This window comes from Sphaeramia orbicularis, chromosome 22 (assembly GCF_902148855.1).
Source record: "Sphaeramia orbicularis chromosome 22, fSphaOr1.1, whole genome shotgun sequence".
Lineage (NCBI taxonomy): Eukaryota > Metazoa > Chordata > Actinopteri > Kurtiformes > Apogonidae > Sphaeramia > Sphaeramia orbicularis.
In genome coordinates this window covers 49525779-49544436 of record NC_043978.1, presented here as the reverse complement: position 1 = coordinate 49544436, position 18658 = coordinate 49525779, and the positions used below count along the sequence as shown (strand labels likewise).

General features: G+C 37.1%; 1 protein-coding gene and 1 non-coding gene across 2 annotated transcripts in view; both read left to right on the top strand.

The window, feature by feature from the left end:
- The window catches only part of rragd (ras-related GTP binding D), a 122134-nt gene that overhangs the window by 39729 nt on the left and 63747 nt on the right, over positions 1-18658 (top strand). The window contains exon 5 of the mRNA XM_030125880.1: positions 13088-13230. Coding sequence (XP_029981740.1) covers positions 13088-13230 — 143 coding nt within the window. The remainder of the gene's footprint in view (positions 1-13087; positions 13231-18658) is intronic.
- trnav-cac (transfer RNA valine (anticodon CAC)) lies at positions 17991-18063 on the top strand. The gene has a single exon. It is a non-coding gene; the product is annotated as a tRNA-Val (tRNA).

The window sequence follows — 18658 nt, the reverse complement described above, 5'->3', positions numbered from 1 at the left end:
CACGCGCACTCAAGCTACCATGAGCTGCTCTGCCCCGCCCCCCTCTAAGCTACTGCTGCCTGCTAGCCGGCAGGTCCACCCCAAGAGGAAAGTTGTACCTAGCGGTCTGGAAAAATAGCAGGAGAATCAGAGCAGAAGTGCTTGGTAAACAAAAAAGGCAAGTCAAATACAATTGTATGGAATCACTTTGGGTTTGATGAAGAGCAAAAACCCATTACGTGCAAAAAGTGTTTCGTAGTTGTGCCCGCACCGACCGGTAACACAGCAAAACGTTTTAACCATCTAAAGTTTAACCACCGCGACCTTTATCATAATCTTATGAAAAAGTAAAACACATAAAAAAAAAACTCCGTCTACAACTTCATCCACAATGCAGTCTTCAGTCTCCGAATCTCTTTACGCTGCAACTCCCGGATTAACCTAACTGAAACCTCAGGGCACGCCACTGAATTTACTATGTTTCATACTACACTGAACATACTTGAATTTATAATTTGCACTTTACATGAGTTTTTTTTTTTTTTATTGCTCCAGTTCTATGGCAAGTCTAGAGCAGTTTAATTCCAGTGCACTATTTGTTTACAAAAGGAAACATACTTGAATTTACAGTACACTTATTTGCATTCAAAGATTTTTTTGTTTCGTACAAAAGTGAACATACTTTGTTTTAATGGTTAAAAGCTTTATTTATATTTAAAGAGTATATCTTAGATTGTTTTGCAAGAAAAAAATAAGCAACTTTAAGGTTAACAAATAATCGCTTTTAATAATCGTGATTTCAATTATTGCTAAAATAATCGTGATTATTTTTTTTTTTCTATAATCGAGCAGCCCTAAGCTCTTTGGAATTAATCATAGGCCGTTTCGATACAGTAAAAATAAAAAATCACATCCAAATTTGTTGACAAAAAATAAGGATAAAGAAACAAACTCAAGGACCCCCAAAACCAAAAGTCACAAAGCGGTCCCGGAGGTGCTGAAGCTCAATGTAGCGATCCTGCTGTGGCGTGGTCACACGTGCTCGTCCAGGGCGAGGTCTGTCTGCAGTTGAGCCAGTTTCTTCATGCCTCTGTTGCATCCTGACTATGGTGGACACATTGCATCCAAAACGGCGCGCCACCTGCCGAGCAGAGATTCCGGCCTCCAGGAGCCCCATAGCATGGCATCTGTGGTCACATGTCAGTCTAGGCATCGCTGAGTTACTGCAAATGATTTTCATGCTTTTCAGTTTATCTTTATATACAGAACATGACCACTCCTTAACTGACCACAATTCCTTAAGTTGAGCAGTTCATTGCTGAGCGATGAGAAAAACAAGTCTTATGAATGCAGACAAGTTCATTCAAGTGTGACAATAGCTCAACCCATCTGATGTTGTTAAGAAATTGTCTGGGATTATCTTATACAGGTGAAACTTAAACATATTGATGCAGCTCAGGAACAATAAAACACATTCAAGTGTTGCGTTTTCATTGGCACTGAGTATAAATTGCCCATAGGTGTGAATGTGAGAGTGATTGTTTGTCTCTATATGTCAGCCCTGCGATGAACTGGTGAAATGTCCAGGGTGTACCCCGCCTTCACCCCTATGTAGCTGGAATAGGCTCCAGGTGACCCCCGTGACCCTAGTGAGGATAAAGCAGGCTCAGAAAATAAATGAATGAATGAATAATTTGGCTTATCTGACCACAAACAAAGTACAAAGTATGACTCAGCGCTGAGGATCCACACCAAGCAGGAAATGGATCCAGACATTCCAATGCACATCACTTTTATAATCCTTGTAAACTGATCTTCAAACTATGGGCTGACCCCCTTCTGCTAGGTGGGTTGGATCACAGAAAATGGACTGGTGTCATCTGACTCTAAAGTCAAGCAGATGTGATACCTCAACTCTATGTAAAACCCCATATTGACAGTGTGTTTACCTCATATCTCCTGTGATTTACAATCGTATGTGGACATGTGTATTTAACCTTCATGCATGAATTATGAGAACCTTAGTCGACACTTTTTTCCGGAGTGTTTTTATTCCTTTTAGGCATGTAAAAACAATACAATTGCTATTTTAATATTTTATTTATGAACCTATTTTTCATGGCATTCCAAAAATCCATCATACTTTGAACTTTTGAAGCAAAGAAATGTGTATTTAACAACAACAGAAAATGATATACATTGGGAAGACTATGCAATTAAACATTTGTAATGCTCCCAATCAGATGTTTTCTCAGATTTTAACATATTCTAATACTCACTTAATGGAGATATTATGCAAACAAAAAAAACAAAAACAACTGTTAATTACACTTGAAGAACAATTAGCAATTGATTAACACTAAAACATGTTACTGCAGCTCAGTCGATTAACAGTAAAGTTACACTAATGGTATGAATTGAAGATGAAATACAGCCAGTGATGCATGGCGTCAATTTAGTTTTAATTGCAAATTTCTTCCCATATGAAATAAATATCTGGAATTTTTAACACTGATATTAATCCTTAGATGTTACAGGATGCAAGCATATTTTTCTGCCTACAGGGGTGTCCTGATATAGAAGGATTTACAAGATATTCCTGGGATGTTCAGCATTTCTGACTTCCTGTCAGCCATCTTGGTTATGAGTTTAACCCTTTCATGCACAGTGGTCACTACAGTGGACAGCTGATCAAAGGTGTTTTCTTGGATATTTATGGATTTGTTGTTTTGTGCTTCATCCCATACGCTGCAATTCAGACCATTTCTGTAACTTTGCTGTTCTAGATAAACCTGATCTACACTAACATGTTTGAGTGTAAAAAAAATGCTAATTGTTACTAGACTGTAATAAACAGTTTGGGTTTTTTTTTCTAAACAAAAAGTTATTTGTTTTTTTGCATATTATCTCCATGCAGGTACACTCAAAAAAATTATTCTTGGCTCTAATAAACATGAAGTAATATTTTAAAGTAAAATGTAACAGAAATATATGAAATTTAAAGTTTATTTATCCGAAAAAGTCAAACATAATGTGAATATGCTTAGTATAAAGTGAATCTAAACAAATAAAGTAAACTTTATTAACTAGATCACACTGAGCGTCACAGTCAAACACAGTTTATGTAAAAATTTGCATTAACTAAAGCAAATCGGACTGAAAGTATTTAATTTATTCATATTGACTCAATATGATAGAGAAAACATTGTATTAAATGCAACTCTTCACATTAAACTTATGTAATAAAATTACATGGAAAATTTACATGTCATTGAAATACATAAAGTCAACATTTTTGGCTTAATTATTTTTTTGAGTGTATATTAAAATGTGAGAAAACATCATATTAGCAGCATTAAAAATGTTTTTATTTCATAGTTTTCACGCAGTATGTCAGTAAATGCATGTTTCTTTGCTTCTAAAATTAAACGCATGGTGTCCAGCTGAGTGGACATTTTTGTAACTCCTTGATTAAATAGATTCATAAAAAAAATCTATCGCATTGTTTTTTTTTTTTGTTTTTTTTTTGTTTTGTTTTTTTTCATGCTTAAAGAGAAATAAAAACACTCCGGAAAAAAATCTTGATTAAGGTTCTCATAATTCATGCATGAAAGGGTTAAAAAAAAAAAAAAAAAAAAAAAGCACTTCCCATGACTGGCCAATAGGTGACAGTGTATGAGATCATGTACAAGCGTCCCACTGTGTTGGGAACTAAAATGTCAAAACCCCTAAATATACAGGAGAACAGCTTTTGAATAGCTGTCCACTCTACTGACCACTATGCATGAAAGGGTTAAAAAAGTGCCTAAGGTAAAACCTAAGTCCTGTGATCATAAATCTGTCAGTTTAGTATGTTGACCAAGATGTGACCTATCCTTTCAGTGAAACAAAGAAATCTAGTGACACAAAGGAATCCTAACTAATACTGACGAATATATGATTGAACTTAAGAATTCAACTATCAAAATTAAAATAGTATTTCATATTAATATACAGTATTAACATACATTATTGTCACTCACCATGTTTGAGTATGGAGCAGCGTTAATACCCAATAAACTAAAAAGACCAAAATAGACTAAACACGCCACGGGTATAAAATGGGACTTTGGCATTTTAGCGGGAGAGGAGAGGTGAGAGGTTGCAATGTCACTGCTAAATTAAAACTTGCATACATAAACTTTAAATATATGCATGCAGTTTGGTTTTATTTTTGTCAGTAAATAAGAAATGATGAAATATTCACAGCTATAACCGGTCGGTCTGATGTTATTCCAGTAGCTGACACCCATTTTCAACAGATGTGTTTAAATGAAAATGAAAATCTAAAACTGTGCAATAACTACTTTATTTACCTCACAGAAGACGACTGTCTTCACTTTAACTGTGTATGTGTGTGACTTGACAAAATGGGAGAGGGGAAGAGTGTGTGTGTCTTTTTTTATACTGTTTTTACCGCTTTTTACTATTTACAATTTTTTTTTTGCTTTGTGTATTTCGCTTTTTTTACTTGAGAAGTTCCGTCTTTTACACGCGCATCAGAATTTCCTAGTGTATGCTCTGTGTATACACTGACAATAAAAGGAATCTTGAATCTCTTCATTTTTTTCTTGATTTTGCTAGATGTATTTCTATATATTATTTATCTTTTCCATCATTTGCTGCCCATTTTTCCCCCACTAATCACCTGTTCAGCTTCTCTGTCGCCTTGTTATCTGTTGCTTGTTTTTGTTATCACTAACATACTGAAGGTCATCGACTGAAAAATCCAGTAACCCGTGTTTCTGTCTGTCCAGTTGCTGGGAAATGTTCCTCAGCTTAGTGTGATAAATGAAACTATAGGTTAAATGTAAGAATTTTAATAATAATAAAATGCTTAATTATCATTGTGTAATTTGCTGACATTTTTCAGATGCCATTTTATTTAAATGTGTTCACATTGTAGCAATGAAGTAGCAAAGTCCCCAGAGAGTGGCTGGTATTTATGGTTTGGAGCCTCACTTGTCTCCCTGGAATAAATTAGAATCACATTATTGCAGCAAAGCAATATAACGCTTAAAAACTACTCAGCTAGAGGATGCTTGAATATTAGGAATAATATGTGTGTTTTATGAAAATACAGGAGACAATTATTTAAAATGTATTCTCTCCGTGTTTAGTTGCCCTTCACTTCAAACTAAACGGTATTTAACTATGTGAAGTTCCTCTGGGGTTACACTAAATGAGATGTTGTGCTTTTTTAGAAGTGCTAATAAAAAGTAAAATGTTTCTTGGATGAATATGCAATATAAAATACGTCTTTCCTCAAAGTTGACCCAAGTTCATGAAGTTTCTACACATTTCTCCAAAAGGATGGGTGTTTTTGGATACAGTGAAACAACAGGTCTTATGGTGTCTGTAAATTGTAAATATTCAGCTCTTGAATGAATGAATGAATGAATGAGCTCTTTATTGCATCATCTTGGAAAGCCAAACATCCCACACTGTAGTCTGTTTTTTTGTGACAGAATGGTGTTACAGGCTCTGTTCCAATCTATATTCTGTGGTTATAGATCATGAAAGACCAGCTCTATCAACTGGTGGATCTGAAGTGAGGTCATCTCCGGTGTTGGACATGTATTTTGTCACAGATGTCAGTAAGGCTTCATGTTGTGCTAGCACTAAATGACACTAACAGTAACTTAAAGGGGTCATATTTGCTAAACCCACTTTTATTAGTCTGGTTCATTTATTTGTGTGTTTGGACACTAATAGTTCCAAAAGTTTGAATTTGAACCCTCCAGGTGCTGCAAAGCTATCTTTATTTTCATTTTGGGGAAAATTGAGTGGATTTCTACAACCTGTTTTAATTCCTTCTTAATTTGTTACGTCTATAACTAGTTGCGTCACGACATTTGCGCATATAAGGTCAAGACTTCCGACGAACATTTCTCCAAGAACGCCATAATTGTTTATCAGCAGCAGCAGTTGTAGTCCATACTGAAAATATGTCCAAACTTTGAGCAGATTACCTAAAATGTTCAGTTGTTGGTTGAACAGGACAGAGCAGTACAGCCAACAACCTGGAGGGGGCGGGGCCTGAAGTGGCTCATGTGCATTTAAAGGGCCAGCGCTGAAAACGACCTTTCTGGTGTCATTACTCAGAAATAGAGTTGAAGATGGACCTGTGGAGTTGAATTAATGAAGAATTTAGACCCAATAGTAGCATTTACAGTTTATGTAGACCACAGGGAAATGTTTTAAAATGCATAATTCCATGTAAAAAAAAAAAAAAAAAAAAAAAAGCAAAATATCACTCCTTTAAAAATATGAGAGTAATTGCATTCGGTAAAAACCTTCCTCCATTTTCAGAGCCAAGGATAAAAGAATTCAAGTAGTTATAAGCTCAATATGCAGTGCAATCAATCCATAATAGAAGCAACAGGAATAAAGTAAGAATGAAAAATGAAAATAAAAAATGTTTTAAAATGCATAATTCCATTTTGTTTGTTTTTTTAAAGGAAAATATCACTCCTTTAAGGTTTACATGAGGTCCTCCCCTTAATGCTTATTGACTGTAAAATTATCCACCATGGTTAACACACAATTTCTCGTTGACAGTTTGATTTATTAGCTTATAAAACATTTCCAATACCAGGTATCAGAATAAATTGAGGCAAGCTTGTCCCGGAAAAGAAGGTATATGTAGTGGAATTCAGAGTTAAAGTTTGCTCTGTACCTGCTACAAAATCTGACTCTCATTTGGGAAGATTAAACCTGAGTAGTTCACCTAAATGAGGCTGAAAAGATGGCAGGACCATAACTGTCCAAATTGTACACGGCAAATTCAAAGTAGACAAAAGTATCATTTTCAATCAAACCTAAACTAAGTGAGAAGGCCAGTCTGACATGGCTCTGAGAGTCTGTCTGTCACAAACACCTGGGTCTCCCCTGATATAGAAAAGACCCAAACTCACTGACTAACTTTGAAACTGTCATTTGCATGGTGTGCTTCTCCAGTAGTCGATAAATCAATGTCAGCCAGGACTTGTTGCTCAACCTCAGATGCAGCTGAATGTATTGGCTCAAAGGTCAGGGTCAGTGCCTGTTCTGAATCATGTATAGTCAGTTGACGCTTACCTTGATAAAAATATAGTTATATCCGTCCAGTGAATACATTATGTGGATCCATGCATACATTTCCTTTTATGCATGGGTAAAGTATTTACCTGTCAGACTTACTGGTTACTTTCACTGAAGGAATGGGACGATTACACTGGGTTACAAAAAAATGTTTTTTGCAAGTTGTCTAGGTTTTTTCAGCTGAATTAGGACCATTTTGCACCGCTAAATCCAAAAATGACATGTTTTTCTCAATCAGGTCAGGTTTTTTTGCTAATTTGATTTTGATAAATTTGATGCATGACTTGCATACCATGTGTGGCGCCCAAACTTTATCTTGGTCACCAAGTTTAATACCAAAGTAAGATTGGTAAGCACACTTTATGAAACTTGTGACTTGATTCCTGTTAGGTACACTGGTGTATTCACCGCAGATGTAGCAGAATACGTCAGGCTTATTTTTGCAAGATCTTCTAGTCGAAGCCATTTCATTCACCTGTAATATTAAAAAAACCCTTAATCATAAATTGGCAAAAGTAAAATCTTCAGAACTCGTTTATTGCAAGAAATATGAAAGAATTTTGTATCATATGATGTGAAAATGCCCATAAATGTAAGCAAAAATGTTAAAAAGCCAATATGTAGCATAGTTCAGATAGTTGACCTGACTGAGCAAAATTAATGTGATTTTTGGATTCAGCACACCAAAATGATCCTAAATCAGCTCAAAAAACTTAAACAATAAATTTGTTGTTGACCAGTGTTATTCGATACGTACCGATACGAGTGCACCGGTAGAGAAGCTACGAGTGACTGACCAGAGCCTGGCTTTTCCACCACATAAGTGCATATCTGCATTTATAGGAAGAAGATGCTCCTCCAGTTAATCCCTCATCTCCTTTTTCCAGTCGTTAATATCTGCTCCTCCCTGATACCGCAGTAAATGTCTTCAGTCCACTCAGTCGGACTCACTGATAACTCCTCCCCTAAATTAGCTGAGCACGTAGCAGCGTAGTTCAAGTGAATGGGGTGTGGTGGGACAACTCGAACTCGTAGATGTCATCAGTCGTTCAGGTGAAGGCAGCGTGGACAACTCAGACTCATGGACACACAGGTGAAGCATGAAGGCAGTGTGGGTAATCTGAATATAAGAACGACTCGTGAACGAATGGCTCGCAACGAAATGGTTCTTATCGTTCACTGAAAAGAGCCGTTCTAAAGACTCGACTCGTCCGCGAACGTCACACCTCTCGTGCCTGGCTGAGCGAGCCAGGATGGATAACAGCTGTTACAGATATCAGTGCAAAGTAACGCACCACATTTCACTGCTGGTAATGGTAACGGCGTTGTAACGTTTCAAATAATTATTCATTAGATTACCTGTTACTGGAAAACAATAATGGCGTTAGTAACATCGCTATTTTTAATGCCGTTATTCCCAATACTGGAGATGCCACACATGTATCTTTAACCCTTTCATGCATAGGTCACTCCAGTGGACAGTTCTTCTCCAGCTGTTCTCTTGCATATTAATGGGTTTTGTTGTTTTAGTTCCATATCAACCAACACAGTGATGCTTATGCACCATCCCATAATACACTGACATTCATACAATTACTGTAACTGTGCTGTTCTTGATAAACCTGATCTGCACTAACATGTTTGAGTGTAAAACAATTATTTGTTAGACAAAAAGTTGTTTTTTTTTGCATATTATCTCCATGAAGTGAGTTTTTAATTGCATTAGAATATGTTAAAATGTGAGAAGACATCAGATTATCTGCATTAAAAATGTTTTTATTTCATTGTTTTCATATCACTTTCTGATATTGGGTTTTAAACACATGCTTCTTTACTTCAAAAATTAAAAACATGAATATTTTTCTAATTCCACAGAAAAAATAATTCAATCACATTGTTCTTTTCACGCCTAAGGAGGAATAAAAACACTCAAGAAAAAAAATCTTGACTAAGGTTCTCAAAATTCATGCATGAAAGGGTTAATATATCGGATCTGAGATGCTGTATCGAGATGCGTTTCGTATCGGCCTTACAACTAAGATTCCCAACCCTGTTACGCTGTAGTTTAGTTAGGAGCATTTCCTCCACAGGACTACCACCCATCTTCTTCCCTTTGATGTGCCTTCAAAGGTCCTTCTTCTGTGGAGAATGCTCCTCCAAATCTCTTTTTTTATGGGAGGCTTATTTATTTCAGTTTTTGGTGTTGTAACTGCAGCACTCCCGAACTTCCACCCCCAGTTCATCTGAAGAAAACTTCTCCTTTCTCTGCCTTCCCTTGATTTGTTTCACGCTGATACCTGAGAGAAACACATGCGTCAAACCCATCCTTATATTATGCTCCTCTGATTACGAGCCGCTACGAACATCTGTGTTGTCATTGGAGTACTCACGCTCTCATTAGGTATGTCTGTGCTTAATTTTGTACTTCTCTTGGTAGATTGGGTTGGTCACTATGGAAATGAACTGACTGTGCCCATGTTCATGATTTGTGCATTGGTAGTAGATCACCTACAGAACTGGACCTCCCATTGGTGCTTCTTCTCGATTGTGACCTCATTCTGACTTGCACTGCTTAGTAGACCTGTCCCCTAGAAACAAATAGGGCTATGGATGTCATGTTTTTTGTTGACTTACAGTAGATCACATCAAATGTTTCCAATATTGATCTCATTCAGTCATTTGATCTATATCACAGGTGTCAAACATGCGGCCCGGGGGCCAAATCCAGCCCGCCAAAGGGTCCATTCCGGCCCACGGGATGAATTTGTGAAATGCAAAAATTACACTGAAGATATTAACAATGATGTTAAAATCACTTTAATTCAGGTTCCACATATAGACACATACAGTCCAATTAGATTTCAAGTGGGTCAGAACCAGTAAAATATTATCATTATAACCTATAAATTATGACAACCCCAAATTCTCACTTTGTTTTTTTAGGTGTAAAAAAGTAAAATTACATGAAAATGTTTACATTTACAAAAAACATGAATAACCTGAACAAATATGAACAAACGGAAATGTCTTAAGGAAAGTAAATGCAATTTTACCAACATTCTGACTGTTACTAAATGTTTTGTGCGATTGTAATGCACATGTGTAAATGATAAACTGATAAAACTGAGGATTAATACTGTAACAATTGTATTTGTTTTTCTTAAGACAATTCAAGTTGTTCATGTTATTCAGGTTTTTAAGGAAACTTTGTAGATCTAAACCTGGTCATAATATAATTGTACTTTTTTCACTGTTATTATTTTACTGGTCCGGCCCACTGGAGATCAGATTGGGGTGAATGTGGAACTGAACTAAAATGAGTTTGACACCCCTGATCTATAGCATCATAATGCCTTTAGTAACAGTATCATTAACAGTAATATTTAAAGGGCTTCTATGTAATAATTAACATTCCAAACCTTCAACAGCAGGGGAAGTTGCATAACGGAACATACTTATAACTTCAACAAAACAACTATTAAACACTACATCTCCATAGTTTATAAGACTCACTAAAGCTTTTTATTTTACGCACATCTGTATTGGTATTGGTATTAGTTTACTTCTTCAAACAAAAATTCATAATTGGTTTGACATATGGCCAAAATAACATCTTATATGTGTCTTATATTCTTAATTTACACCATACCTCTGTTAACTTAGTTCTATTTTTAGACAAAAAAAAAACAACTAAAACATCCTGGTTTAGATGATCCAGTCCATTATTGGATTTCCTTTGGAGAATTTATTTATTTATTTCCACCATTTCTTGGTTGGTTGACGTGCTTTTTTTTTCTGTTTATATATTTACACTTCTTTTTCTTTTAAACTGTTTCCCACTACACACCACAAGAGAGTTGTCTCTTAATTCTGTTGTACATATGTATAATGACGATAAAGGTATTCTATTCTATTCTATTCTATTCTATTCTATTCTATTCTTAAACGTACTGTTTTCTTCTGCTCACGTTTGTCTACATAACTTCTATTTTCTACGATTTTAATGGTATTTTCACATGCACAGATATATAAAACAGCGGGGTATTGGGGAGAAATCCAGGTATGTTAATCTGATTTCTTATAATCAGATTACTGCTGTTATCTGATAAAACATATCAGATTATAGTGTTTATATGTCACTTCAATAATCTGACAACTCCAGAAATCGAGTAATGATCAGAGTATCAAATCAAATCAAATTTCTTTTTATATAGCACCAAATCATAACAAAAATTATCTCATGACACTTTATATATAGAGTTGGTCAAAACCAGACTCTAAGGCAATTTACAGAAACCCAACAGAAATCTCCAGGAGCAAACACTTGTGAGTGGTGACAGTGGCGAAGAAAAACTTCGCTTTGACAGGAGTATTGGTGTACACATAAACAGGCTCATTGACATCTTTGACATAACATCATCGTTTATTCTAGACACTGATAATTCTGAGTAATTTTTAAATGAGATTAAAACAAAACATAATGTGCATAAACTTTTATTACATTACACAATCTCCAAATATGTTTTCTGCTTGAGTTTCATTAGAGGAATGTTTACTGCCTAATATAAACCCGCTATCATGTCAAGAGTTCTGAGAGGTAAATTCATTTATTTTGACCTTTACTTTTTGCCTACACTACATTTACATAGTTCTTGTGGAACAAGGATGCTCCGACTCTGAAGACAGCTCATCATTTTAGTTTTATGCAAACTTTTGACTTGTGAAACTTTGTTTCCTGTAGCAGCTGGTAGCATTTGTCTCTCGGTAAAAACACAGTCCACTTCCTGCCTCACCACAACTCCCTCTCCTGTTTAGTTTTTTTTCAAACACTATCTTTAACTCATTGCAAACAGAGTATGAGGAGAAGCATCAGAGCTTGTTTATTAGTGTTGTTTTTTTTCCAGGGACCAAGGCCTGTTTCTTTTTTTTTTTTTTAACTTCATTTTTATTATTTATTTTATGTACATTACAAAACAAGACAAACATAGGGGACATTTGGGATACATTTACTACAATAAACCTATTGACTAACAATTGTTTTTAGCAGTGTGACGTTGAAGTGAAAATTGTCCATTTCTTCCATTTATCCTGACTCTGTTCTTCTTCAGTCCTCAGTCTATGGGTCAGAATCTCCATCTAAAATATTCCAGTCACAGTTTGTATTGAGTCTTTAGTTGTAGGTGGTTCTAATCTGCATCATTTTTTGGTAATAGTCTTTTTACAGGCTGCTAATAGTATTTTAAACAAGTATCTATAATTTTTTCTTGCATTACTACCAATAATACATCCAAAATACATCACCAAACATGTTTTAGGAATTGCATAACCCAATATCTTAACAATTGTTGAATATACATGATCCCAGAATGATGCAAGTTTAGGACAAAACCAAAAGACATGTGCATGATTTACATTGATATCTCCACATTCTCTCCAACAAGGCTGAACTCTGGACACATATTTAGCTGTAATTTTAGAAGTTATGAAAAATCGAATTATATTTTTCCAGCACTGTTTCCTCCACGTTCTTGAAGAAGTGTTTGACTGTTGAGTTCTCCAGATACTGATCCATTCCTCCTCTGAGACACATATTCCTAGTTCTTTTTCCCATTTCTGTTTCACATCCAAAGTGTTCCAACCTCTCTTCCCCATTAAATGTTTGTAAAGAGATGATATAATTTTGTATTTTTTAGAATGATATTTTCCAATTATCATTTTTACAAGCTCATTGTTATTAGAATCAATATTGTGCTTTATTTTTTTGTTATAAAAGTCCCTTAGTTGTAGGTACTGGAAGTGATCTCAATTTGCGAAGTCAAACTCCTGTTTTAATTCTTGAAAACTTTTAAAGCGGCCGTCCTGGGACCAAGGCCTATTTCAGTGCTGCAATACTGCATTTAGAGTAGCACTGCGTTGGGGCGTTTATACATTGTCTGTCCCCTCGTGTGTAATGGTAATGACTTGGGCTTGTTTGCCCTGTTTTCAGAATTCAGGAATTGAGAAGGCCTTCCTGTTCGACGTGGTCAGCAAGATTTACATCGCCACAGACAGCAGCCCAGTGGACATGCAGACTTATGAGCTGTGCTGTGATATGATCGATGTGGTCATTGACATCTCCTGCATCTACGGGTAAGTGGCGGATACTCAGTGTGATAATGCACAAGTCTCTGAGATGTCAAAAACATCCAAAATAGATGAAGTGCCGTCAGATACAGAATTATTTAACTTTGTAAATGTTTAAAGAATAAGTACGAGCCATTGAGCTATTGATGAGCACTCATCAGCTTGTTCATGATGGCTTTATTATTGATGATGTTATTATTCATCATATTCATCTTAAGATCTGACGACTGAATAATCTCTAAACTATCATTAATCATTAATTGATTAGTTTTAAGAATTTATCACATTAAAAATACACAGACTGACAATGTATGTTTTTCTCCAAAGTGCACATGTTTAACAACTTTATTACTTAAGACTTTGTGAAGCCTTTGAAATGTTATTTTTCTCTTTTCATAAATGTAACCTAAAATATGATCAGATTTCCATGTGAGGGAGCTGTTTAAACAAAGGAAATTAAAACATGAAACTTTTCATTTATTAATGGTTGAAAGAAAAAGGACTGAGAGTTAGAGTGAGCGCTGTATTAATAGTTCTGCGCAGTCTGCACTGAGAAAACAGGACTGTTAATATTCTTGCTAAATGAACCAGATAAATTTATTCAATCTGCAATTCTGTCCCAATTTAAGAGTATTCAGAGGGATCACATCAGATTGAATGAGTGAAGGATATTTTGAAGAAACCATTGGGTGCATTGGAAGAGTGCTTTTTTACTTAAAATGCTTCCTAACTGAATGAAATGACCTGGAAGTGTCTGGAGTGTCAACCATGACAAGAGCTACCCGAATTCTCTAAATGCAGAGGAGAGGAGCTTCACTGCTTTCTTAAGTACCTCCTTTACCAGAGGACACATTAGACCAATTGATCAAGTCAAAATGATATTCATACACAAAAATGGCTCTGAAAAACATCTGTGTTCTCATTCTCCTGGGTGGTCTTGGCTGTTTCTAGGACTGCGCTCTTTTGGACACAGATCTCAGATGTTGTTCCTGGTATCTGCTGGAGTCATCCACCCAGCTCGGAGGTCACTGCCCCCAGTCCCCCGATCACTACTGGTACCACTGTTGCCTTCACACCCCACATTTTCTCTACCTCCTCCTTCAGTCCTTGGTATTTTGGTGGTATTTTGGTGGTACTCAAGCTCCTCATGTTCCTTCTTCCTGATGTTGCTATCATAGCTACATATGTCCACTGTTGTATAAAGTACTGGAAAGTCCCACTTGAGTAGAAGTACATGTACTGGGGCTGTAAGAAAATATCAGTTCTGCAGTATATCATGATATTTAATTTCACAATACTATATCGATATTAAAAAATACTGTATCGATATTTTTAGGTATTTATTCAAATGCAGATATTGTGGAAGTTTCATATTTGTTTTTGTTTTTTTTTGTTTATATTTAATTTATTATTATTTAGCACTCTTTTTAAAATAATGTTAGTTCCTTTGTTAGGATTGCACAAAAATAATGTTATGATGTTAGTTCTGAACTAATAGAATATGAACATTTGAACAGGATCTTAAACTGTAATGTCTGTAAAACATAATTTGAGTTTTAACACAAGAAAATTTTGTGATATAGCATTAGATCCTGTTCTGATCGAACAAAAATGCTTACTATTTGTGCATATTTCTGATGTAATTCAATTCATCAAGGAAATAATCATTTAAAAAAAAAAAGAAAGAAACAAAAAATTGCCTTTTTAACAGTATCGTGATATATCGTATCGTGATCCTAGTATTGTGATTTGTATCATATTGCCAGATTCTTGCTTACTTTGATAGAAGCTCAAGTCACCAACTGAAATGCTACTCAAATTAAAGTCTTTAAGTATCTAGTATTTACTGTACTTAAGTATATCAAGTAATCTACAATTAAATGTACTCAAGTAATGAAAGCAAAAGTACAAATAAATGTTAATAACAACCAAAGGGAGTCAGAATTTGGAATATTATAAAGTTTATCCAGGATTTTAAAACATACTAAAGTTAAAGACAAGCATTCAAAATATTGAAAATGATGCCTACATCACACACTTCAAAAACAAGGTTACAAAACCCTAAACAGGAGTAGGCTACTGCTGGTATTAGAAATGTCAGAATTAAAAAAAGAAAACTATGAAGCTTATGTGGTACCTCAAAACATGGAGCCTACATTACACTTCGTAAACCAGGAATCCAAAGTCTAAACCATTGACAACCCGTTTTTTGCCATAGCTTCATTCAACTCTCCCTCCCTCATGTTTGTTCCTCGTGACCTCTCTTTTCTCCCTCTCTCCCCATCCTCCTTTCCTCCTTTGCTGCCACCCTTGCACATGGTGTGCTGCCGTTTATTAGACTGCTGCTCACATCAACCGATTACCGACAGGTTGAGTGTGGACCATCATTCGGACTTGCACAGTATGGCCCAATGACAAATCAGCTTCCTGGCTTTCAGTCATCAGTAATCTCAGCAGTGAAAACACCGAATTTTCTTTAATTTATTTTTGTAACGAGTAACAATACTGTGCATTAAAAATGTTTCAGAGTAGAAGTATGCAATTGAGTCAGGAAATGTAGTGAAGTAAAAGTGAAAGTAAACAGAATAAAAAATACTCAGTAAAGTACAAATTCTAAAGCATACTTGAATACAGTAGTGAAGTATTAGTACTTCGTGTCTATACAACACTGCATCTATCACTACCACTGACTTCTGATGTTTATCCACCACCACTATGTCAGGCTGATTGGTCGTCACCATCTTGTTGGTCTGGATCTGGAAGTCCCACAGGATCTTGGCCTGTTTGTTCTCTGTCACCTTCAGGGGTGTCTCCCATCTGGACCCTGGGACCTCCAGTCCATACTCGGTACAGATGTTCCTGTACACTATGCCCTCTACCTGGTTATGCTGTACCATGTATGCCTTGCTTGCCAGCATCTTACACCCTGCCTCAGGGGCTTCTCTACACAGCCTGAACTTGGGGTCTTGTCTGGTATGGTAGATCTCGGCCTCTATTGCTCTGGTGTTAAGGGCCTGTTCTTGTGAACTCATGAGTAGTGCCTCTGTGCTGTCTTTCAGTCCAGCCTTTTCCAGCCACTGGTATGTTTTCTCCATTTCAGTCACTTCCGTTGATTTGCTGCTGGTCCACGCTATGCAGGGGGTTGCCCTTCCAGTCTGTCGAGCTCCTCCTTCTTACTGGGCTCTTGTTGCCTGAGGCCTTCACTCAGCAGAGGTCACTGGGGGGCATCTTCTTGATATGTTCCTGGAGGCTTGTTGTTTCCTCCTGGATAGTAGCTGATGCTCATTAGTCCTCGTCTCCCCTCCCTTTGCTTTGTGTACAGCCTCAGGATGTTGGACTTGGGGTGAAACCCTCCATGCATGGTAAGGAGTGTCCTTGTCTTGATATCAGTGACTTGCATCCCTTCCAGTGGCCAGGATATTATGTCAGTGGTGTATCTGATTACTGGCAGGGCATAGGTGTTAATGGCCTGGATCTTATTTATGCCGTTCAGCTGACTTTTCAGAACCTGCCTTAGCCGTAGGTTTCTCAGTTTTTGGTTTCTTGGTCGAGCTCTCCACTCATTTTCAAAGCCCTTCTGTAGTAGATATAGAACTTTAAGGCGAACTAATTCACTTTGCTCACTGGAGTTCAGCAGTAGCTCATGCAGGTGACCACATGTTTGACCATGTGTACATGGTGAACCTGTGTTAGAAGGGAAGAGATCTCAGGCACCCTGTATGTATACTGACAGTCAATAGAAACTCTGAGGTAGAAATGTATGCATATTTCTACTTTCTCCTTTATGTGAAGCACTTTGTAACATGTTGTTCTAAAAAGTGCTATATAAATAAAGCTTTACTTACTTATTTACTTGTAAGGGGGTTGTAATTATTCATTGTGGATTTATTGATGACTTAGTGCTCAGGTAGTTGAGATAATGATGATTTGTCATGTTGTCACGGTTCACTGCACATGGGTTGGTCTCTTTGCAAAAGTGGCCCAAATAAACATTGAGCAATACTCAGTGGGTATCTGCACAATTTGAGGATTGATTTTGAAGGCCTATATAAAGGCCCCAAAAAAGGCCACCATTGTTAGTCCAGTGAATGGCATCATGCCACGTCTATCACGTGAACAGTGTCTCCGGGCACTGGGTATGGTGGAGGCTGGTTTGAGCTACAGTGATACAGCCAGGCGTCTGGGCTGTTCCCAACCCATAATCAGAAACCTGGTTGAACGCCACAACACCACAGGCTCTTTTGATGATAGACCACGTCCAGGGTGAGAGAGAGTGACAGCTCCCAACTAGAAGCACTCAGAGAGCGCAGACCTCCGCCAAGGCTGATCAGTGGCCCCCCCCGTGGGCCCCCCCACACCAAGGAGGTTATGTTTTTGCCAGGGTTTGTTTGTCTCTCTGTCTGTTTGTCTGTCCATTAGTGTGCAACATAACTCAAAAAGTTATGGACAGATTTTGATGAAATTTTCTGGTCTGCCCCCCCCCGTGGGCCCCCCCACTCCCGATCACCACCAAAATTTAATCATTTCTTCCTTATCCCATTTCCAACAAACCCTGAAAATTTCATCAAAATCTGTCCATAACTTTTTGAGTTATGTTGCACACTAACGGACAGACAAACAAACAAACAAACAAACCCTGGCAAAAACATAACCTCCTTGGCGGAGGTAACCAGGACCACACAATCCCCAGAAACTTTAACCTATGTGTGTTATTTGCACTGTTTTGATTTTAGTGCAAAGCTTGTGGGCTGATGAGTTGTGCTACAGTTTCTGTAGTGTAGTGGTTATCACATTCGTCTCACACACGAAAGGTCCCCGGTTTGAAACCAGGCAGAAACAGGTACCCAACATATGCATTTCTTTTGGGTAGCTCTCCCAAGAGGTGCTTTGAATTGAGCACATTGAATTGCTGCTATTAGTGAGCCTAACAAGAAGTCCTGCGAGCCCCAGAGTTTCATCATCTGGTGGATAAAGTGTCAGTTCTACTCGTTTAACAGCATCCAGCCAACAGGAAGAACAAGTGCTAGAGTGAATCCAAGGTTTAGATCAGTAGTGTTTGTGGAGGGTTTGCTTGACATCTCCTGGATGACATTGTTGTGTTATATCTTATCTCTTGGCAGTTTGTCCTTGGGGTGTACCGGAGCCTGTCTCAGGGTGTTGGTGGATTTGTAATATACCGGGACATTGTGTTAGTTGAAAATCCTTTGGGGTTTCTCAGAGACTCCCTCTGTGTACAGAACAATGATGCCTTTTCCTGTTTCTGGCTGCTTCCTGCTGCTGTTGTAATGTGCTTGTTCAATGCCTTGCCATCTTTGGTGCTCAATCAGTGTTGCAGAGACCTAAAAATAATGCAACACTCCACAGCCAGGTGAGCCCAGAAGCCATAACTGTAGAGGTTAAGCCTTGAATGTTGACAAAGAAAACTAAATACCTT